General features: G+C 32.0%; 1 protein-coding gene across 1 annotated transcript; it reads left to right on the forward strand.

Annotated features, from left to right (window-relative positions):
- Nucleotides 1–9,261: 9,261 nt before the first annotated feature.
- f3a (coagulation factor III, tissue factor a) lies at nt 9,262–22,581 on the forward strand. Its single transcript, NM_001245967.1, is given in 6 exon segments — nt 9,262–9,435; nt 9,543–9,651; nt 12,871–13,064; nt 15,458–15,642; nt 18,031–18,199; nt 22,069–22,581. Coding segments are annotated over 6 exon segments (885 nt in total). The 5' UTR covers nt 9,262–9,353; the 3' UTR covers nt 22,215–22,581.
- The last annotated feature ends 2,453 nt before the right edge of the window (nt 22,582–25,034 follow it).

Raw genomic sequence — 25,034 nt, forward strand, 5'->3', positions numbered from 1 at the left:
CATTCGGGTTTAGGTACTTTAACCCAGTGGTTCTCAAACTTTTTTCACCAAGTACCACCATAATGACCAGTATTGACGTACAGTAGCATAGTAGGCCTAATTATGCAGCTACAGCTCTGTAATTCTTCTTATTAGGAATATTTATTATTATCAGCCACTTTAAACATTAATAATAGTTTAAACATCAACACTGTAGGCCTACTGTGATTACAGGTAAGAAAAATAAATAAAACGTCAACGTTTAAACTAAAATATGCTTTTAAAAGTTAATTAAAAATAGCACTGTTCTTTCAAAAGTAAAAAGAAAACTGCTGTACTCAAATGTAAATTAGTATAATCAAATAGCACCCTATTTATCAAAACCTGGAAATGTTCTTTAAACCGCGTAACTATATGCTATATGTCATCATATTCATGTATATCTTTTTGGTACATTTTTAAATATACAAATAATTCATATATACATGCAACATATATCTTTGAAATCTAAACATTAACTGCTATTTTAAATATATGAATTGGATTTGCATACTTAAATTAGAATTTAGATATGCTTACTGCACGTTAGAGTAGGCTATGTGTGTCAGAAAAGCAAGTGATAAAAACCATACCTGTCAACATTGGGATATAAAAATACAGGATACGTCCCTAACAACCGATACAAATATGGAGAGGAAATTTGCTTAAAATTATAAATACATAACAAACATTAGAAAATTGAAAATAAAATAAAAGGTTTAGCCTAATAAAATCAATTTATCACATCGGTGTTTTCGTGCACATCAAAGGGGTAAAAGTGCGTTCATTTTTTTTTTACTTTAATTATTCAGCGATTGCTCCATGTACCACTTGAATGAAGCCTGCGTACCACTAGTGGTACACGTACCACAGTTTGAGAACCACTGCTTTAACCCATATGTTTTTTGGACATGCCCTGCAGCTCTTTCCTCATTTTGGAGCTCAGTATTTCAGTCTCTTTCAGCCATTACTTCTATAGATATAGCACCATCACTCATTATTGGCCTGTTTGGCGTGACGCCGGATAATTATGCATTACCCACTTACCTTTTAAACTTTGTGGCCTTTCTTACTTTGCTTGCTTGGCATGTCATTTTATTATACTGGAAGAACCCTCAGCCACCCTCGCATGTACGGTGGCTGAAAGATGTTTTGTATTTTGTAAAACTAGAGAAGATTAGATATTCCCTTCAAAGACCTAACGGAACATCTGTCAAAACTTGGGATGCCCTTTCTTTCTATGTTAAAACTCTCCAGCTGGATCTAGACTGATCATCTCAGCTTTTGACCACAATAGTAAATCAGTTTGTAATCTTTCATTACTTGAAATGTAACATTTGAGATTACTGTATAAATGTAGACATCTGCCTCGCATTATTTGTTAATGTGGTTTTATTTTATTATTATCTTCTTTTTTTATTTGTTTTAAATTAATTTATTAATTTATTTACTTTTTTATCAATATGTTATTTGTATTTATATATTTTTTTCTATTATTATTTAAGGGTTGTTTGATATGTTTGTAAAATGGAAAAATGTTAAATAAATCATTAAAAAGATTTTATGTTAAAATATGCAAATTATTTCATTAAATAAGCACCGATTTCCATAGATGAAAGTCAGGTAAGAGAAGAAGGGAAAAAAAGCAGTTTTTTTAGTTTTACGTTGACACAGGAGTTCTAAACAAACTTTCCATATGTTTGAACATACTTGAATACTCAAAAATGAATGTATTATACATATGTTAGTCTCAAATGCCCATCTTGGATTAGTTAATCTAAACTAGTGCTGTATACCTAATCAAATCGTTTATGAAATTGAAACTGTAAGAGACATTTTACGTCAGCATGTTCTGAGTGATTGTTTGAAAGATATATAGAAAAATAAACATGGACAGCTGCATTCAAAAAATTATTCACAACATGTATGTTAGCAATTACACATTATCCGAATTTATGCAGACTGATGGAAATTGCTCATTCTGTTTAAATCATCCAGAGTCTTTAATTCATCTTTTTTATGAATGTCAACATTCAAAGAAGTTTTGGGAAGACTTATCACTGTATGTCCAAAAAAAATCAGGTTTTAGATGTAATTCGACCCCCAAATATGTTAAATTTTATTTTGTCACAAACAATTTATCTGTGAAATTTATAACGAATCTTTTGATTTTATTTGGTAAATTTGATATTCTGCAGATTGCATAACTCTAAACCTTGTTTAAAGGTTTCTATTAAAGATTTTATTTGTATATAGACTTGCTCCAATAAATTAATAAAAAATGTCAAGATACAATTATAGTTGCTAAGGAGCTGAAGTTAATTGAAAAGTAAACTTGCTGTCAATTGGGTACGTTAAATCTTAATATCATTGTAAAGGTTTCTATGTTGAAGCTGTGTTTTTATTTATTTTATGTAAATTATATTTTAGTTTTTTTAATGTTGTTACATTACTATTTTTTGGATGTCATGTTTAAATTGTATATTTGCTGTTGTTTAAATTAAAAGAAATAAAGGGTCGAACATACGGGTTCTGTTCTGTAAAATGGTTGATTTGAGCTGATTGTTTTACCTCAAGATGTTTTATTATTAATCTTAACAATATATGGGTTGTATTTTTTAGAGACATGGAATCTGCACGCACATGTTGTGAATAAGAGGAGTTGATAAAACTACACAAACCTTCTCTGTTGTCTTATATGATGAGACAAACACACAAAGTTTATGTCCAGAGCCCGTCTGCAGAATCAAGTCACCAGTATTTTACTGTCTTATTAGAGAAAAGTTGCCGTTATGATGTAGCGTTAACGTTAGCTAGAGACTCGCAGCGTCTTTCCGACAAACCATCAAAATAAAAGTCCGGCTTAATGTCACCTTTCAGTTTAATTTTGAAAGCAGTTTTTCACTGTTATTAATGCAATACCCTCATGTATAAAAATGTTAATGAAAAGTTTCTTATCCTATTCGAAAATAACTCTTTCCCTTATTATATATTGGTGAGATTGAAATCGATAATAAATGTTGCACTAATAAACACCTAAGACAAATCATTATCCGATCTTGCTTCCCCTATCAAGTATTAAGAAATGTTATTTCATTCAGTGGATAAAAAATACTGTCAAACATTTTAGAACAACATATCTTAATTTCCAATTCTCCCCAAGGAAAAAGAAGTACAATTTAAACATTAAATGATATATACCCTTCTAATAGGTTATTACACTTGAAAATTAATTTTGAAAATTCACCATGCCAATTATGTAAACAATTAATTGAAGACACAGACCACATATTTTTCACTTGTAGCTCTGTTCAATAATTTTGGGAAAAAGTGCAAGATTGATAGGTTGATAATAAAGAATGTGAATGCTGAAGGTTTGACTTTCACATTACAAGATGTACTATATGGATTTAGTAAAGATTTCTCTGTTTTGCATGATTTGATAAATTTGATCATTAGCCAAATACTTTATTCATAAATGCAGATATTTCAAAACACCTCCACTACTGCCTGTTGAGCCTTTCATGAGTGACACACAATTTGTAAAGTTAAATGCTATTTTGTTCTGTTTGGATTTTGTATTTCCAATTTAAAGAAAAAAAAAAGTTTAATGTTTAAGGATAAAAAAATATGGAACAATATCAGTTGTTTTTGTTTTGCTACTTCTTCCTGTAAAAGGCTGTCAGAAGTATTTTAGGTAATATTGAATGTGTCTCATCAGAAAGACACAGAAGTCTGATCCAGGCAACAGTCAAAACATTAGCCCATTGTCAAAACATTACTGTCAAATTATTATCGTAAATTCAAAACAATATTCCTTGTTTTTCATATTTTATCTGTCAAGAAAACAAAAAACATAAGAACCAAAATGAACTCACAGGGCCAGATTCTGTTCACCTGAGGAAACTAACAAAGAAGATAATTTTATGTTAAGTTTCTGAGGATGTTTACTTCTCTCCTGAAATAAGCACTGGATGTTTAGTTTAATATGAACTTTAGAAAAGGTTAAGCAAGCCAACACAAAGGAAACCTTGTCCTGAAATTCTGAATGTAATAACAAATCTGTCATCAGCCCAGGGGACTTAGGAATGCAACATTTATTGATCCAGAAATGTTGTTGTTTCCAATTCGAAGAGTAAAACATATCTACAGAAACCATCTGAAAGATGTAGTTGGTTGTAGCATTATGAATATTTTACAAGTAAATTATTCCTACATTATCACCATATTATGTTTTTCCTATGCTATTATTTTCTTCTTTTTCTTCTTCTTCTTCTTCTTCTTCTTCTTCTTCTTCTTATTATTATTATTATTATTATTATTAATATTATATTATTTTTTTCTATTACTTTCGTCAATTGGTGAAGTTTGTTTCTCGCCACTGTCACCTCTGGCTTGCTTGGTTTGGGACTTGTGGAGCTGCTCATGGATTTGCTCTTCAATGTTTGGACTTCAGTATTTCAGCAGTGAAAATTAAACCACACTGAACTGAACTAAACTTCAAATCGGAAAACTGGACTGTCACAGTTTCAATTTTAATTTACTAGAACTTCTATGTTAAGCTGCTTTGACACAATCTACATTATAAAAGCATTATAGAAATAAAGATGAATTGAATTGAATATATTTGTTAACAAAGAAAAATCGGTCCTCTTTCTCATTTGAAGTGACCAAGACAAAAAAGATCAGAAATCCTAGGGCGTGATAATATCAGAACCTATTTACATCATTAAAATATTAAAGTTTTTAATAAACAGTTTTAATTAGTTTTCATTCCATTTTTAATAAATTTGTATTATATTTTATTCATTTGGTTTTATTTCGACAATGTATGTGTGTTAAAAATGTATATATAGTTTAGCTTTACTTGACTAAAGTTTACCTGATTCAAACCATAAAGATTATCAGCCAATATTTTAAATATTTTAATGAACTAGTATAAGTAAATATTAAATATGTAAATATATATGCTAATTTTCTCAATGTTTACAGTTTGATGTCTTTGCCTAATGTTGATTTTCTTTAATTAATTAAATATATACAAATTTTAATAATTTAGTTTTATTTCATTTTGATTTTCATGCATTTTAAATATTTATATGTAGTTTATTATTTATTATTTATTTTAGCTTTAGTTTACTTAAAAAACTAAAAGACTAGAACAATAAAGATTATCAGCCAATTTTAGAAAAAATTTTAATGAATTAGTATATAAAATACTAAATATATATGTTTTTAATTTCCCTAATTTTAGAGTTGAATGCTGATTTTCATTATTAAGTTAATTAAATCACTCTTTTTTAGGCTTAGTCCATTTAATAATATGGGGTCACCACAGCGAAATAAACCGCCAACTTATCCAGCACATGTTTTACACATCGGATGCCCTTCCAGCTGCAACGTAGTACTGGGAAATATCCACACTCATTTACACACATGAACCACGGCCAATTTAATTCATCCAATTCACTTATATGACTTATATGCATGTATTTGGATTGTGGGGGAAACCCAAGCACCCAGAGGAAACACACACCAACATGGGGAGAACATGCAAACTCCACATAGAAATATCAACTGCCTCAGCCAGGACTCAAACCAGCGACCTTCTGGCTGTAAGGCAACAGTTCTTATCAGCCAATATTAGAAGTATTTTAATAAACTAGTATAAGTAAATGATAAATATATATATATATATATATATATATATATATATATATATATATATATATATATATATATATATATATATATATATATATAAATATACATGTTCATTTTCCCTATATTTACAGTTTGGTGTCATCATCTAATGTGGATCTTAATTAATTAATTAATTATACATTTAAAAATAATTTGATTTAATTTCCAGCATAATTAATACAAATATTTTTAATACTGTACCTAGATGAACCAATCCCCAGTCCCATTTGAAAAGCATTTGATTATTTTCTTAATTAATTTAAAATATGAAATCAGATCAAAATGTGAATAATTTCAATCAAAATGCAAATTTAACTACACTATTTTATAGCAACAAATAAAAGGAAACATTTGCAGAAATATTACTGTGTCTCTTCCCATAAACTTGGAAAGGTCAAACCAAAGCGGCTGTGCTGTCTAATAAATGTTATTAATATTTTCCTACAACCTTATGACAGTGCATAAGGCTTGAATGTGTTTTAGAATGTATGAGTATAAATGAGTTCAACCAAATAAACTCTGCTTCTGCCTATTGTTTGAGCCTCGCATCCTCACAGGATCCTCCAGAAGCACTTGAGACGATCTGGGTAACGAGAGGTCAGAAAAACCCAGAGGAGGAGCCAATGCAGCAGACCCGCTCTATTGTACCACACAAATAAATCATGACTTCATTCACAAGTGAGGAATGCAGGAGTGATAACTGTATATTGTTTTCATATTCAGTACATGTTGTGAAAGTATTTCAAATAACTGTCCAGGAAGTTCCGCAACTGAATAGATATAGATTAGATGTAGAAGAGCAACTAAAAAATAGTGCAGCTTTACTAATATTACCTTCTTCAGTATTAATATTTCAGTTTTTGGGAGCACACTGTAAAAAAACCCTGGTTGCCTTAAATTTTTAAGCTGAATCAAATTGACCTTATGAGTCCATTGAACTTAAAGGTCGCTGATTCGAGCCTCAGCTGGGTCAATTGGATTTCTATGGGGAGTTTGCATGTTCTCCCCGTGTTTGTGTGGGTTCCCTCCGCATGCTCCAGTTGCTCAAGTCCAAAAACATGCGTTATAGGTGAATTGGGGAATCTAAATTGTCTGTAGTGTATGAGTGTGAATGAGTGTGGATGTTTCTCAGTGTTGGGTTGCAGCTGGAAGGGCATCCGCTAAGTAAGGCATGCTGGATAAGTTGGTGGTTCATCCCGCTGTGGCGACCCCTGAATAATAAAGCGACTAAGCCAAAAAGAATATGAATGAATGCATGAAACACCCAAACAAAGATTAAGTCTATAATTTTATGACGTTGATCCTTTAATTAACTAATTATATTCAAGTTTATGCATTAATGCACTTGAAAAATATGACAAATCTCTGTCTAAAAAGTTTATCAGACAGTACTATGATGACACTTTCAAGAAAAAGCACATCTCTGGTGGTTTTGGGTGAGTTTCATTGGAAGCACTGAGTCTTGAAAGCATTTTAGCATGCAAAGCCACAGGCAAAAGTGAGGTACCAGCTGCTCATTAGCATAAGGGTTTGAATGGGGTAAAGACCCCTGCTGGCTTTCAGCCCTCTAGAGGTGCCAGCGTCACATACCGCCTGAAACTGGGGCAGAACTGGAGTCACACTTCCCGAAATACAAATCATGAGCCTGTCATGAGTAACTTCTTGCATTGGTGGTAAATGGTTGGGTTAATGACCATATAAGCTTTTATGTGTGACAGAATGCATGATTAGATCATACACTGGTGAGTTTACGTCAGCTTCAGATTACATGTGCATTTTCAATCTCTAAACTGTTCATTTACTGAATGTATCCGCAAAGACTGAATTCTTTTAATAAGACAAATCTGACACAAATGATTGTTGTTTTTAAGCAACCTGGACATAATAAAAGCTCATGCTGTAATCTAGTGCTACTTTTATCTAGGATAAAAGGAAGTTGCACATTCCCACACTTCTGCTGTTGCTGCATAATGTCTGAAAAGTGACTAAACACTTCAGATGATCTAACCTCAAGTCTAAATATCAATATATATTTAAAGTGACGGAAAATAAGTGTTTTTATTGATTGGTTGATTTATTAATTGATTGCAGACTTGCCTTGAATGAGTCTTTATAGAAACTGACTATCAAAAATAAACAAATTTGGGGAAAAACTCTAAATAAACTGTGATAATTATGCAATAGTAATAATTGATTATTATGTTTTAATTAAAAAAAACAATTCCCCCTCCAAAATTCTGTATACATATATAGTGTGTTTATTATAAGGATTTATGTAATAGTTATATTATATCATATTAATTATATTATATTAATTGTATTATATTATATTATATTATATTATATTATATTATATTATATTATATTATATCATATTAGGTCACACATTTTAAGTAAAATAAATTATTATATAATATTATAATTATATTATTTTGCATGTAGTTTTGTCTACACAATATCAGGGAATAATCATTAAATCACTTTATTTTATATTTCACCATTTTAAATATTTTATTTTAACTCAATGAGGCGATTGAACAACCACATAAATAATAAACTGAAGTAATAAATAAAAGAGTATGAGTAAGTACTGAATCGGGGCGACTTGGTGGCTCAGTGGTTAGCACTGTCACCTCACAGTAAGAGGGTCACTGATTCAAGTCCTGGCTGGGTCAGTTGGCATTTCAGTGTGGAATTTACATATTCTCCCACAGTCCAAAGACATGCGCTATATGCGAATCAAATAAACTAAATTGGCCGTAGTGTATGTGTGTGAATGAGAGTGTATGGATGTTTTCCAGTATTGGGTTGCAGCTGGATGGGCAAAACATGTGTAAAACATATGCTGGATAAGTTGGCGGTTCATTCCACTGTGGCAACCTCTGATGAATAAAGGGACTGAAAATGGATGAATGAATGAATGAATAAATAAGCACTGAATCAATTTTATTATGATTATTATGCAAGAAAGAACAATGACAAAGACACAATATGAACAAAGAGACAAACAATTCTACAAGTTTAAAAGATTTATACTAAGAAAGAGTTTTACATGCAATATTATGAATAGAGTCACATATAAAGTTCACATATAAATCAAAATCCTTTCTGAAAATTATACGTAAGGGTGTGTTTTTTTTTTTTTTTTTGAAGATTTACATTTATGGATGTAAAATTTAGTCAGAAAAGCAACAAATTAATAAGAAATTTACAATGAGAGGTGTCTAGGTTTAGAGAGTAACCGAAGAATAAAATTTTGGGGGATGTGCAAAAGTTTGGAAATAAAATTTCTTTAATTAAATTGTAAAAGTCAACCCAAAGAACTTTACAGTAAGCACACTCCTAAAATGCAGTGAATCTCTAGGTTTTGTTTGTGTGTAATCAGCTTACTGTATCATCACGGAAGCCCATATATGGTAAAATGAGTAGACGGACCCACTTGTTTAGAGGGCGGGGCTTCATTAGTCTCGCTGTCTGAAATCACAACTGAAAACTGGCTGTTTTCCTACGAGCGCACACAGACACAGTCAGGAGGACTTCATAAACCACTTGGGAGGACTTCAAACTGTCTAATTTTTATCCCACGGGAGTATAACCTGGTATTTGGATCAGTATTGTGGACTTGGGACAATATGGACAGTAACATGAGACAAATTACATTACATACGCTTGTATTGGCGCTGGTTTCATTCTTCACGACGTCTTGCGCCTCAGGTGAGTCTCTTACCTGTGTTTTTTCATTTGTTCTTGTCGTTTTATTTTAAATGTTACGCAATCTAAAGAAATATTATTAATTATTTTTCAACTTTGCTTCTTTATAGACGTGTTTCCAAAAGCAAAGAATGTATCCTGGTCTTCTGTAAACTTTAAATCCATGCTAACGTGGAGTCCAAAACCAACCAATTATTCCTACACAGTTGAGTTTTCTGAGTAAGTATTTCTTTGTTTTTACCATACAGTTAGTATTCAGGTTGTTCATTCAATCTTTAGCACTACAATTTTACTATGTAGGATTAGCAAGACATCGTTTAAATATCAGTTTCCCCAAGTTGAATATACAAGTATATTGTATGCAGCTTTGGGTGCGAATTACAGGGGGGTTTGGGGGGGAGTGACCCCTCTAATTAACTCGTGATCCCCCTAAAGGACATTATAACAAGATGTGTGTGGGGGTCTGCCCTTTAATAGTTAGAAAAAAACTTTCTCTAATCTCTGATTTATATCTTAAGTATTAATAATTAAAAATGTATAATATAAATATACATTTAACCCCCATAACGGTTCATACCATTGTGAATGCATAATTGCCCACTCACAATGTCATTCAACAGTCTAAAAATGGCACTTCTAGAGCACCAATAGACATCTTAAGTATTTACAAAACACATATCTTGTAAAATAGGTGTTTATATCTGCATGTGACCTAAAAAAGAAAAATTAGACACATCATTTATATAGTTTGATCTAAAGTGACCTCTAAAATAGTCACTAAAACCACTCAAATAAATTAGATGTAATTTAAATACATTTATAAAATTGATTCACTGAAGCATGTATTACCAAACTACTACCAAGTTGTACCACCCCACCCTGATCATTGATGTATAATTCGCACACTGACTGTATACATACACTAGTGTCACATAGAAAATTTTATATTTTAACAAAGCAATTAAATGTTTGCCTTAAAATGTGAAAGTTATCAAATGAAGAGTTTATTAGCAAAAAAAGTAATAATTTTTTTTAGCAATATTCAGATACAATTATTATGTGGGGTTAGCAAGATACCTGAATTAGCAAGATGTCATTTGAAGAAACTTTTAAAAAGATTTTAAATCTAAGTTTCCCCAAGTTTAATATACAAGTATTAAAAGGTGCAAATAACAGGGGGATTTGGGGGGGAGCGACCCCATAATTAACACTTGATTCCCCCTAAAGGACATTACAAAATGTATGTGGGGGTCTGCCCTTTAACAGTAAGACATAGCTTTTTCTGATCTCTGATTTACATCTTAAACATTCAAACTTTAAAATGTATAATATAAATATACTTTGACCGCCCATAACGGTTTATACCATTGTGAATGCATAATTGCGCATTTTACAATCATTCAACAGTCTGAAACTTGCAGTTCTGGAGCACCGATAGACATCTTAAGTATTCAAAAAACACATATCTTGTAAAATAGCTGTTTATATCTGCATGTAGCCTAAAAATGAAAAATTATACATAATTTATATAGTTTGATCTACAGTGACCTCTAAAATAGTCACTAATTATCCCTCAAAACACTGAAAATGTTTACATTTTATTAATAAATTAGATGTAATTTAAATACATTTATCAATTTGATTCACTGAAGCATGTATTACCACCCCACCCCGATCACTGATGTATAGTTCCCACACTGACCGTTTATAAATACACCAGTGTCACAAAGAAAATTAAATACTTTAACAAAGCAATTAAATGTTTGCCTTAGAAGCAAAACAACTTCATTTTTAGCAACATTCAGATATCATGTTTTTAGGATTACAAAGATACCTGAATTAGCAAGACATCATTTAAAGACACTTGTAAAAAGGTTTTAAATCTAATTTTCCCCAAGTTTAATATACAAATATACTGTATTTATACACTAGTGTCACATAGAAAATGTAATATTTTAACAAAGCAATTAAATGTTTGCCTTAGAATGTGACAGTTATCAAATGAGTAGTTTATTAAAAATATTAATAATAATAATATTTTGCAATCTTCAAATATCATGTTTTTATTCTGTAGTATTAGCGAGATACCTGAATTAGCAAGACATCATTTAAAGACACTTACAAAAATGTTTTAAATATCAGCTTCCCCACATTTAATATACAAATATACTGTATATGTACATCATTGACATATAGTAAATGTATATTTTAACAAAGCTGTTAAATATTTGCCTTAGAATGTGACAGTTATCAAACAAGAAGTTTATTAGCAGAAAAAAACTTTTTTTTTTAGCAGTATTCAGATATCATGTTTTTAGGATTGGAAGGATACCTGAATTAGCAAGACATTGTTTAAAGTCATTTGTAAAAAAGGTTTTAAATCTCAGTTTCTCCAGGTTTAATATACAATACTGTAGCCTATGTTTTTGCATAAAAATATATTTATATATATATGAACAAAATACTTAAATGTTTGCCTTACAATATGGCTGTTATGAAATGAGTTTAATAGCAAAAAAGCAACAAAATAACTACATTTTTAGGTAAATTTAGATATCATGTTTTTAGGATTAGAAGGATGCCTGAATTAGCAAGACATTGTTTAAAGTCAATTGTAAAAAGGTTTTAAGTCTCAGTTTCCCCAGGTTTAATATACAATACTGTAGCCTATGTTGTTGCATTAAAAAAATATATATATATATATATGAACAAAATAATTAAATGTTTCCCTTATAATATGGCTGTTATGACATGAGTTAATTAGCTAAAAAGCAACAAAATAACTACATTTTAGCTAAATTTAGATATCATGTTTTTATTATGTTGTGCAACTGCTTAAAACATGATTTAAGGAAATTACTGGAGCTGTTTTAGTAGTTTTTAGAAGTCATGTTTCTACATTAAGTATTGAGAGTTCACTTGAAAGAAAAAGCTACTTTTGATCCGTTTTTACATGGTTATTTGTTTTATCTGTGGTTATAAGTAGTTTTGCTAGTTTATATTAAATGTTTCTCACTGTAATCTGAACATGGCCATAAACTCATAAAAGCAAGCAAAAAAAGTGCATAAACTATGGTTCATTCTTTCCATTTCCCTCCATTTAACATCTCTACTCATTTCTACTCAATTTACGATGCTTTTTCATGAGAAATGTAAATCTTCAAGTAGTCTTTAATGCTTTGAATTCACCTCTTAACTTTTTAAACTCCAATCCAGCTCCAATATTACTGATAAATATTGTTTTATAATTAGGAAAATCCTATATGAACTCTCGCATGTGTAGATTTGGCAACTTTTGCATACTTCCACACCCATGACTTGTTACAACGTGCTTTAACTTGTCATTAGCTCTTGTCACTAGTCATGTAATTTATTATCCATTTATTTAATCCGAATGATGTTTTTTACTATCTAAACGTCTGTGTAACATCATCGCAGACTCAGCCAGGACAGAGAACGCACGCCATACTGCATCAGGACGATGGATACCGAATGTGACCTGACTGCAGTGTTAAAAAACCTGAAGGCCTATTACAGCGCTGACGTCCTGTCTGAACCCATGCGGGGCGTCTCCTCTGATCTGGTCGAATTCCCTCATGTCAGCTCTGGGAAATTCTCTCCTTATCATGACAGTCAGTGTTTAGTTGTTTTTTTTGCTTTCAACTTTTGCTCTTTTGTTGAAAAGATTTGTTCACTTCCAGAATGAAAATTGCCTGATCATTTTTTTATTCTCTTGTCATTCAAGATGTTAATTTTTCTTCTTTTTACAGTCAAAAATAAATAGTTTTAAGAAAAACAGAAACAGTTAGTAATATTTAAACTTTTAATTTAAGTTTTTTTTTTTTTTTTAAAAGTATAATTTTTTTCTACCAAAAAGGAGGTAACTACTAAATTTCCATTTCAATGCATCTTCAAAAAAACTCTAAACACTCATTAGTAGTGGTGTATTGGATCACAAATCTCACGGTTCAGATCACATTAAGGTTTTTTAGTCACGTATCGGACCATTTTTTGGATCAGCCAAAAAGGGGAGGAGACAAATATAATTTGCTTTCCATTAATTACAAAAACAGTACTCCAAGACACTTTTGGTTTTAACAAACAGAACTTAGAATCTGTAATTTTATAAAAAATAAAATCAGCAGAATAAAAATAAATAGTAAAATATTTAGTACTGTAAAAAAAAATCACTGTTACTACTACTGTTGCTGATAACGCTAAATGTAGAAATCTAACATTATAATTTGTAGAACCCATATTTATTTGTACAACCTATATTTATTTATATTATATTTTTCATGTTTCATTAATTCATTATTTCGTTAACTTCATGTTTTATTGCTAGATGATCATTTTTTAAGAATTATTCAGTGGCACATTTCTGATGGCTGGTTGTCGCCACCTATTGGTTAAATATTGTAATTGCTGCTTAGTTAACTGCACATCAAGGTGATTTTAATCTTTATCATAAACATCAGTGGTTTTATCTAAATTATAAACTGTTATCCTGGTACTTTGTGTTATTTGACTGTAACTTTATAACTAATTCAAAAGACTAAAGGCTGAATCTCTTTCTTGATTTTTGCATTTTTCAAACACAGATTTGAATGCAGCTATTCAAAGGATCAATAAACATATGCAAATCAACATCATTTATAATTTATGTTGCGTGGATGTGGAGATCCCGATCTTTGTATGATTACTCATGCAGCTTACACTGAATGCATTAATGCAGGCTAAACAAGTAGTGATAGAAAATACCTTTAATAACCTAAGAAACCCACCACATCCCGAATAACCCACCTCAACTTCTTCCGTCATCATTATATATTACAGGAAAGCCTAAATAAAGGAAATAAAGGAAAGCCTTTATACATGGGATTTGAATGACGTAAGAGGCGATTTCTCTGCAATTGGTACAAATTTAGGATTAGTCTACAAGTAAAAAAAAAAAGTATTAATCCGAGGAACACAAGACATTACTGTTAACAACATAGTGTATTAATTTCATACTTTAACCTTAGAGTGAAAGTTTATTATTTGCATGTGTGTTTAAGACCTGACTGTAACAATTTAAAGCAAATTTAAACTTTTGGGCACAATAAATGAAATGTATGTAGCTTGAAGATTAATTGTACATTATATAATAATTTACTCAATTTAAACAATACAGTGGTATATTTAATATTATCATATTATTATTATTATTATTATTATTATTATATGGTGATTATTTAATTTCTGCTTCTGATTACTGTTTGACTCCCCAGAAAATCCTAAATCTTTGTTTATTTACATCTTTTCTCTGTTGTATTTAACTATGCTTGTCCTTTTTATGATATTTTATGCAGATTTGCTCCCCTACAGATTCATCCCAAATCATCTAAAATGATGAATTCTTTACTCACTATTTAAGTCATTTGCTGAAATTGAATTTATATCGCTATATATATCGTAGTAAATGAAATTTTTCTTATATTGTGCTGCCTAAACAGTAATATTGATACAATATTAAATGTAGTTATTTAGCAAATGATTTTTTCCAAAGCGACTTGCAATTGAGGAGGCATTCAGCGATTCAACAAAAAGAGCAATACACTCAAGAAATGCTAATATACAGCAAAATAAAAGAGAAATGATGAATCGTAAAATAAGCACATAATAGAAACCCAATCAGAAGCATGTAAGCAATATTAAAGAGATAAATTTTGAACAAACGCAAGCGCTTGTGGTTAAAAAATTTATACATTTTTACAATTTATACAAAAAAAATATACTTTAAAAAAAGCACAAAGCAGCATTGAAACTACAGTTTGGAAGTTTAAACTATAAAACTCAACAGAAGTCCACTATATGGAGAAAATCCTGCATGTTTTATCTCAAAAAACATTTATTTCTGACTTAAGAAAGTATGAAATGAACATGACTTTAATCATAAGTACATTTTTATTCTGGAAGTGAACCAATCCTCTGCTGATGTGACTTTTGGATTTGTTAAATTATACCTGCTTTGATTGTGTTTCAGCGGACATTGGTAGACCAGAGTTTAAAATAGAAGTAAGCAGCGATAAAAGAATGACAAAGCTGCATGTGACGGACGTCCCGACGGCTCTGTTTGATGATCAGAAAAAGAGATTAAATATTCGGGATGTTTTCGGGGATGAGCTGCAGTATAAGGTTATCTACAGAAAGGCCAAGAGCACAGGAAAGGTTGGTGTTTAAAATGTAAAGTCTATTATCTCATGTCTTTTTGATTTTTATCTTATGTTATAAGCAGTCAAGAAATTTTTGTGAGGTCTATCATCACATCTTTTTATCAATTCTGCATTACTATACATAGAATAAAAAACAAAAATTAAAAAGTTTCAAATAAAACAGATTATTAAAGTGCAAGAAGTATTATAAAATTTACTAGCAATTTCTGACTGAGGCGTGTTTTTTATTTTACATTTAGAATAATGCATTTCTGCCAAATCGGCATGTTTACAGTAAATGGTTTCTGAATAATAATGAGACACTGAAAATTGCACTAAAGATTTAACTTTGAAATTTGATAAATAATTAATATTTATATTATTTTTTAAAGTAGAAAAAAATTGAACTGAAATAATATTTCACAGAGCTACAGTTATTTTATGTTTTATTTTTTCAAATAATTTAATCCTAGATGACTTCTAAACCATCAATAAATCGTACAGTAGTAACTAATATGATGTGAATACATCAAAAGCATGAATTGATCTTAGTTTTTCTGTCTTAAGCATCAATAATAGCATTGCTAATTACATTACATTCATAAAAATTAGTGCTGGGCAAAAATTAATCGTATCCAAAAATAAAAGTTTGTTCAACATAATTTACTGTAAGTGTGTGTATTGTGTATATTTATTATTTATATGTGAATACACAGATGCATGTATATATTTGAGAAAATGTTTATTTATATTTATTTACATATATGATACAAATTCTATATAAGATGAAATATCTATGTAACAAAATAGTTTTGTTATTATGTATGTGTGTGTGGATCACATATACATAATAATTGTATATAATACACACATGTACACTCACCGTCTACTTTATTAGGTACACATGTCTATCTGCTAGTTAACGCAAATTTTTACTCAGCCAATTACATGGCAGCAACTCAATGCATTTAGACATGGAGACATGGTCAAGACGATCTGCTGCAGTTCAAACTGAGCATCAGGAAAGGATTATTTAAGTGACTTTGAATGTGGCATTGTTGTTGGTGCCAGACGGGCTGGTCTGAGTATTTCAGAAACTGCTGATCTACTGGGATTTTCACGCACAACCGTTTCTAGGGTTTACAGAGAATGATCTAAAAAATAGAAAACATCCAGTGAGTGGCAGTTCTGTGGGCCTTGTTGATGCCAGAGGTCAGAGGAGAATGGCCAGACTGGTTCCAACCCAAATCTAGTAGGGTATACCTAATAAAGTGGCCAGTGATTGTATATATAATGTCAGAACAAAATTTTATTTTGGATGCAATTAATTGCGATTAAATTAATTTTTTCCCAGCACTAATAAGAACGAAATTTTCTGTAAGCTGTTAATTAGTCAATTTAAGCTAGCATGAACTAACAATGAACAATTGTACCTTTATTAAGAATTAACTTGCTTATTCAATTACTGTTAAAGCCTGCATTAACTAATATTCTACAGTATACAGTCGAAGTTAAAATGATTAGCTCTCTTTTTCAAATATTTCAATGTTTCACAGAGCAAGGAATTCTTCTCAGTATTTCCTATAATGTTTTTTTCTTCTGGAGAAAGTCTTATTTGTTTTATTTTGGCTAGAATGAAAACAGTTTTAATTAAAAAAAAAAAAAAACAATTTAAGGTTAATATTATTAGCCTCCTTAAGGTATATATATTTTTTTATTCTTTATGAAACACACCACTATTATACAATGACTTCCTAATTACCCTAACTTGCATAATTAACCTAGTTAAACTTATTGTTTAAATTGCACTTTAGGCTGAATACTAGTATCTAGAGAAATATTACGTACTGTCGTCATGGCAAGATAAAATAAATCAGTTATTAGAAATGAGTTAAGGGCAATGCAGTGGCACAGTAGATAGTGCTGTCGCCTCACAGCAAGAAGGTCGCTAGTTCGAGCCTCAGCTGGGTCAGTTGGCATTTCTGTGTGGAGTTTGCACATTCTCCCTGCGTTCGCGTGGGTTTCCTCCGGGTGCTCCGGTTTCCCCCACTGTCCAAAGACATGCGGTACAGGTGAATTGGGTAGGCTAAATTGTCCGTTGTGTATGAGTGTGAATGAGTGTTTATGGATGTTTCCCAGAGATGGGTTGCAGCTGGAAGGGCATCTGCTGCATAAAACATGTGCTGGATAAGTTGGCGGTTCATTCCACTGTGGTGACCTCAGATTAATAAGGGGGCTAAGCCGAAAAGAAAATGATTGAATGAATGAAATGAGTTATTAAAACTATTATGTTTAGAAATGTGTTGAAAACAAATCTTCTTTACGTTAAATAGAAATTGGGGGAAAATATACTGGGGGCTAATAATTAAGATTTCAACTGTATCATCTGTGTTTATCTTTTCAGAAAGAAATGCTTAGTAAAAAAAGCATAATTGAGATGCCGGATTTGGACCGAGGAGTGGGTTACTGTTTTAATGTTCAAGCTTATCTACCTTCACGTGCTGCAAACAAACAATTCGGAGAGCTCAGCAGCGTCCACTGCTCTACAGAAGAAAACACAACCGTCTTTGAAGGTAATACTTTCACTTTCACAACAAAAGACTTTGACTCGGCCTTTCAGGGATTTTTCCGCACAACAATCCAAGGAAAAAACAAACGCTGAGACTTTTGTCTGATCTCAAGTGAATCAGTTTCTAAAAATAAACTCTCTGGGCTATGAAGTTTATGAAGTGTCAGAACGCTGATACGGTATCATATCAGAGGATTATATGGACTCCATTAATGCATGATTCAAGCTAAATGTAACTGATAGCACTTATAATTGATAAGAAGTGTGTCTGCTGGGCGGATGCTGATAGTAGCTTGTGAATCAATCATCTCAGAGTTTACTCTTCCTCAGGTCATCCAAGATGTAGGTGACTTCAGTAGAGTTTCAGATGAAACTGTGATCCTTGGTGATTCTCTAAAATTCAACTCAATGGAATTTCGAGACTCCAATAAACAAATACAGGCTAAACTAAATTGACACCCATGTCTCATAATGATACTTTAAAGGGGACCCATTATCAAAAGTCACTTTTAGAAGGGGTTTAAACACAGTTGTGTGGTAACAGTGTGTGAATATAACCAGCTTCTAATGGTACACATGTATTAATTTAGATTTTTTTGTAATCACACTGATAAAAACTGTCAGCAGAAACACTTTGATTGGCATTCTCTCTCTGTACATGTCATCAGAAGGAGAAAGCCCCACCCACTATTGGGGTTGTCACGATACTAGAAATTGGTACCAATCGCTACTAACATTTAAAAAAACCTCCATTTTCTGCTAACATTTGAGCACTACCGAGCACGTTCTTAAACAGCCCTGATTTGCCATTGTGTTCATGTGCTCAACAGAAGTGACTGTGATTGGCCATGAAGGTCAACATTTCACCGAACTCACTGCTGTTTACTGAGTGTAACAGGGACACTGGAGCATTTAAAAGTCATGATTCAACAACAGGTGACAACTTATAAACAAACCAGCTGATCAAAATAACTTTAAAACACTCTAGTGACTCAGTAAACAGCAGTGAGTTCGGTGAAATGATGACCTAAATAAATTGCTCTTGACACTTAAAAGTGTAAACATGCAGCCCACGACAAGGTGTAAAGTTATTGTGTGTCATTTAACAAGCCGTTTACAGCTAATTTGATGTCATTTTGCTCGCATGGATAATTGAATATTAATCAGATGATGTCATTACGCTGCTGTGCCGTCAGCCAATCGTTGCATTGCTGATCATGATTTCGGGAATCGATAGATCTGTCCTTCACAACACACACAGCGATCTCAGATCAGTTTATCCAGACATTTTAATCTGATTCACGAACTTGTTTGAAGAACCAAGTCAGCCAGAGATCAGTTATCAAGATTAAAAGATCCAGGATCTGCCAAATCATCTATGATCATTTAAGCGAGGTACGAAGAACAGAGCCCAGTAAACACACAAATAAACAATAATAATAATAAATACATTCAAGGGATGTAACAATGCTCTACTAAAGGAAAAAAAAAAGTTTTTGTTTTTGAAATAAATGATCTTTTAAGAGTTGCATCAAAACACAAGAATCATCGCTTATTCCATGTTAATTGCAGTGCGTGTTTTTGATTGAGAATTGGTTAATAAGAGTATATATTTATGAGTCTACATTAGTCTAAAAACTTTTAAAAAGCATTAATCAGACTACACAGGTCACCCTTCATGTTTGCAATTCACTACAAAGTACCTGTTCATAATGTAAGATTCATTAATCATTAAACTATGCTGGCTGCACGTCATATTTTTAATTCACTGAAAAGAACTGGTTCGTAAGAGTCATTCATTGGACTACACTGGTGATGCAAACAAACAAATAAACAACAATCATCATTTCATTTCATTTGTTCATAACACAAACTAAGATGTTTTCAATCAAATTCTGACACACCATTCACATGGGGCTTCAGGGTTAACGCTTGACTGAAGGCGTGTCTAAAGTTGAGGCTAACGCGATTGTCATAGCAGCGTCAGCCAATGAAATTCAGTCAGCAATAGGCCACTGTCTAGCTGGTGTATTTGCATACAGCGATCTGATTGGCTGACGCTTCCTTCGACGTTTGAAAAGTTGAGCTAGTCCCAACTTCTGCAGCGAGCAACGCCTCTGAAGCGGCGCCGACGGATCCACAATGCAGTTCGGCAACGCCTGACGTCACCCATTCAAAGTAAATGGGAAGCGTTGACGCTGACGCCCCGTGTGAATGGGGCATGAGATTCCTGTTCCTTCATTAGAAGTATATTCACTCAAAACGTTCGAAAAAGAGTCATTCAAAAAATAAATATATAAACCATGTGACCACAGAATAAATAAATTAGACCATGAAGCTTTAAGTTTACAGATCAGTGTTTCTGTGTAAATAAAAGCCTAATTTAAAGATAGTTCGCCCAACACATAAAACGTCTGTCATTCAAAGAAATAGTCCACCCAAAATTGAAAATTCTGTCATCGTTTACTTGTTTCAAACCTGTTTTTTCTTCTGTTGAACCCAAAGCAAAGATTAACTGAAGAGTATTATCATAAAACAGACACAGATTAACATAGTATTGATTGTTTTTACGGATATTAAGCCACTGCTTTTTCCAACATTCTACAAAATATCTCAAACAGAAGAAAGAAATCTATTTAAAAAAAGAGTAAATAATGAGGAAATTGTAATTTTTGCGTGAACTGACCCTTTACATCTGGTTATTAAAGAATCATCTCATGAATATCACTTATAATAAATATGAAAATAATCTCTTTTCACTCAGGATTCCCACACTTTTGTTCACACCAAATACAAAGACTTTCAAGGACTTTTTAAATCACTAGTAATTCTAAATCATTTATAATTCACACCCAGCATATATAGTGCCAAGAAAGTCCTTTTTGTACACAACGTTTCCCTTTACTCCTAATATTTACATTAAATGTCAGTAATTAAGTTTTAAATGTGTCATTTTCAGAAACCTAGACAATTTTAAACGAATTTGTTAAATGAATATGTTAATTTCATGTTAAAAGAACTTTAATACAATTAGTTGAATTTAATACTGGTAATGTTTCAATTAAAATTTCTGAAATATTTATTAAACGTGCGTTATTCATCATAGTTTTTGTATAAAAGTTAAATTTATGATTTTTAAATAAAAATTGTTTTTTTTGTATTTAGAAGCAGCACAGTACAGTTGTTGAAATAAATAACAGCATCAGTTTAAAATTCAACCACTTTCAAGTACCTATGTTTGTTTTTAAGTAATTCCCAGGCCTTGAATCCATATGTCTAAAATTCAAGTACTTTCAAGAAGTGTGGGAAGCCTGTTTACTAAATGTCAGATTTTGTGCGTGTGTGTGCGAGAATCGGAGTAACAGAGATCCTTAAGTAATCAGAAAGTCTTAAGCTTTGATCTGAAGGTCAACAAATGTTTTATAGTCTCGAAACGTCATGCAAATGGAGACCCAGCAAACAATTATGCGTTTAATAGACGTCTAATAGACATCTAAATGTAGTCAGCTTGGCTAAAACAAGGCTAAACGTAGGCTGTCAGTGAAATATTAGACTAAGTCTAAGAATAGCCCAAAACTAGACTAGTCGTGAAATAGACAGAATAGACAGACTTGATATGTGTAGTCATTCATTTCTGTTTATTTGATGACTAGTCTAGTTTTGGCCTATTCTTAGACTTATTCTATTAGATTTTTACTGACAGCTCAAATTTAGCCTGGTTTTAGCCAAGACGACTATGTTTAGATGTTGATTAGCCATTTATTAGACATCTTTCAAACACCAGAAAAGCTTGCTGGGGAGTGAGTAAGGGCTGCCAAAATGACATTTGAAATGATCTCTTTAATAATGAGGACGTGATTTATTTTTTTGCAGAGTACGGCACGGGTGTCATCACTGGAGTTATTGTTTTCATCCTTTCGGCAATAATAGTCATCGTTTTGGTCATCGTGATGTGCTGCAGACGAAGGAGGAGAGCGGAAAACGAAGGAAAAGAGGGATTAGCATTGAATGGTCTGTGAGGAGTGCACATGCCCTGTTTGGTACAACTAAATTAATGTAAAGGGAGGATTGCTGTTCCGTTCCACTACCGAAATACTGTTTCTGTGAAACCTCAGAATGTAGATATGTTAGACATATAATTTAGCAAGACGCGAGCTTTTTACTATCAGGGTGGTGGGTTCTTTAGTCTGGCACTGAATTGTACTGTATAAATGTTTTTTTTTTATATACCGTTGAAGTCAAAGTTATTCGCCCTCCTGAGAATTTTTATTTATTTATTTTCAATTATTTCCCAAATAATGTTTAACAGAGCAAGGAATTTTTCACAGTATTTCTTATAAAATATTTTTTTTTCTGGAGAAAGTTTTTAATTTAAAAAAAAAAAAACATTAAGGTCAATAATATTAGCCCCTTTAAGCAACAAATGTTTTAGATAGTCTACAAAGCAAACCATCGTTATACAATGACTTGCCTAATTACCCCTATCTGGCTAATTAACTTAATTAAGCCTTTAAATGTCACTTTAAGCTGAGTACTACCATCTTAAAAATATCTAGAAAAATAGTATTTACTGCCATCATGGCAAAGATAAAAGAAATCTGTTATTAGACATTAGTTATTAAACTATTATGTTTAGAAATGTGTTGAAAAAAAATCTTCTTTTCCTTATGTGAAGTTTATTTATAGACTAATTTCGAGAGGGGGTTCCATAGCCAGGGGGGGGGGGTTCGAGTGGTTAAGAAGACCCACCCCTAACTGACAAAGGTCTAGAATTTGTCCCATACATGGGCTTACTTGTCTTATTTTGACTGCTATACCATCATAAATAGTGAATAACCCATCGAAAAAGGCTTTAAGACCAAGTCAAATCCTCTGATGGCTTTCGCTTCAGTGTGACTTGCTATCAAGCGTCAATGCTAACAAATATTTTTATTTTACAATCTGACCTAAGAGAAGTCATCTTTTGCTACACAGAGAAAAATTTAGCAAATAACTGTTATTCCAAATCTTGAACCTTAGTTATACAAAAAAATCTTGTAACAAAAAAATGACCTATAAAAAGGTGTGAAGCATCAAATCAACCCATATTAAAGTTAATCTGAACACTATTTTGCCGATTGTTGTTGTCTATGATTTTTTAAATGTAGAAGAAAAAGGCTAAAAAAATGTGAAGCTCTACATTATTATTATTAATTATTCAATAGTATTATAATATTATTATTATTTTAATGAAATGGTCAAATTCTAAAAATATTTTTTAGAATTTGACTAAAACTAGTTTTAATTCAAGACTGTAATATTCCTATTTTTTGTAAAGATTTATGATGTAATACATTTGTATTTTAAGTTTGATTTCACATTTCTTTATTTTAAATCTTTAGGAAATATATTTGGTATGTCAAAAAGTGTTAGTGATGACCATCCAACAATTCAGCTAGTTCGGTTAAAAATAGTGCTTAAAATGTCATTAAAATGCAGTAAATGAGGCAAATAACTGCAAAAAGGTCCACTATTGGAGAACAAAAAGATCCAGGCTGGCTACGGGCCTGGATTAATCAAAGCTGGTCCCGCATTACCTAACACATGATTCACCAATTAGACGATTCCAAGCTTATTACAAATAACCAGTTTCTTACCTCAGTATCTTCATTTTGAAGAGTTCCTCTGCACCCCTACTCCTCCTCCTTTCTAAATTGGGCGACATGGTGGCCCAGTGACTATCACTTTTTTCTCACAGCACTGGTTAATGTCCTGACCATATCAGTTGGCATTTCTGTGCGGAGTTTGCTTGTTCTCCCTGTGCTTGCATGGGTTTACCTCGTGTTCCCCAGTTCAAAAAACACGCAACCTAAATAAATTGAACATACCAAATTGCTCTTAGCAAGCCGTACATCTCTCCTTAGCCATCCCTATATCTGTCAACAGCCAGAAAAAAACTAGGGGGAGTTCATCAAGATCTACCTTAGCTCAAACTCCCCTTTCGCCCTGCTAACAGGAGGGAGCCCAGGGTTTGAGGATCTTATAAGCTCAGGGCTGTCTCCCGGGACAGCATGCCAAACAAGCTAATTACTAATTACCAATCATCAGCTAAGTGTAAACTCTTGAAACAGAAATTAGGGAAAAAAATGTACAAGGGGGGTAATCATTTAGGAGGGCTAACAATTCTGACTTCAACTGTAGATATAAGCACTACCTAATTTCATCTTCCTGCTAACAAAGGGAAATACTGTATAATTTCTGATGGGTTTTTTTGTAGGCACTTGGGAGACTCTAAATCAGAGCATATTTTATTAAACGAAAGACTAATTTATTGTTTTTAGCTATTGAAGTTGTTTGTTGTTTATGTGTGTAATTTTAAGTATTTGAAATGTTGTGCCAATATTCAAGTTTTATTATAGTGCATCTGTCCATGGCGAAGCATAAAAACGATGTTAAATCTGGTTCATTTTTGTAAATTTGGTACACAACTTTTATTAATATACGACAGACGTGTCCACTGTGAATCCAGTGGAAATGGTACTGATGTTTTTTTTTATATTTATATACATTAATAAATATACAAAAACACATGTGAATTTATCAGCATGCATGTCTTTGTCTATAGTTTCTTACTTCAAATGATGTATTATAATAAGCCTTATATGAAAACATACAGTCAAACTACTTGAGGAAAATAAATGGGTCAATAGCGCCCCCAACTGTAAGTTCGTAGAAATGTGTTAAATGTTAAATTAAAAGGAAAAAAATATGAAATATTTACTGGCTTAACAAGTACACTGTACACTGTAAACAGTGATTAGTTACTTGAAGCAAGTAAACTAATTGCCTTAAAAGCATCA

Source organism: Danio rerio, chromosome 24 (assembly GCF_049306965.1).
Source record: "Danio rerio strain Tuebingen ecotype United States chromosome 24, GRCz12tu, whole genome shotgun sequence".
NCBI lineage: Eukaryota > Metazoa > Chordata > Actinopteri > Cypriniformes > Danionidae > Danio > Danio rerio.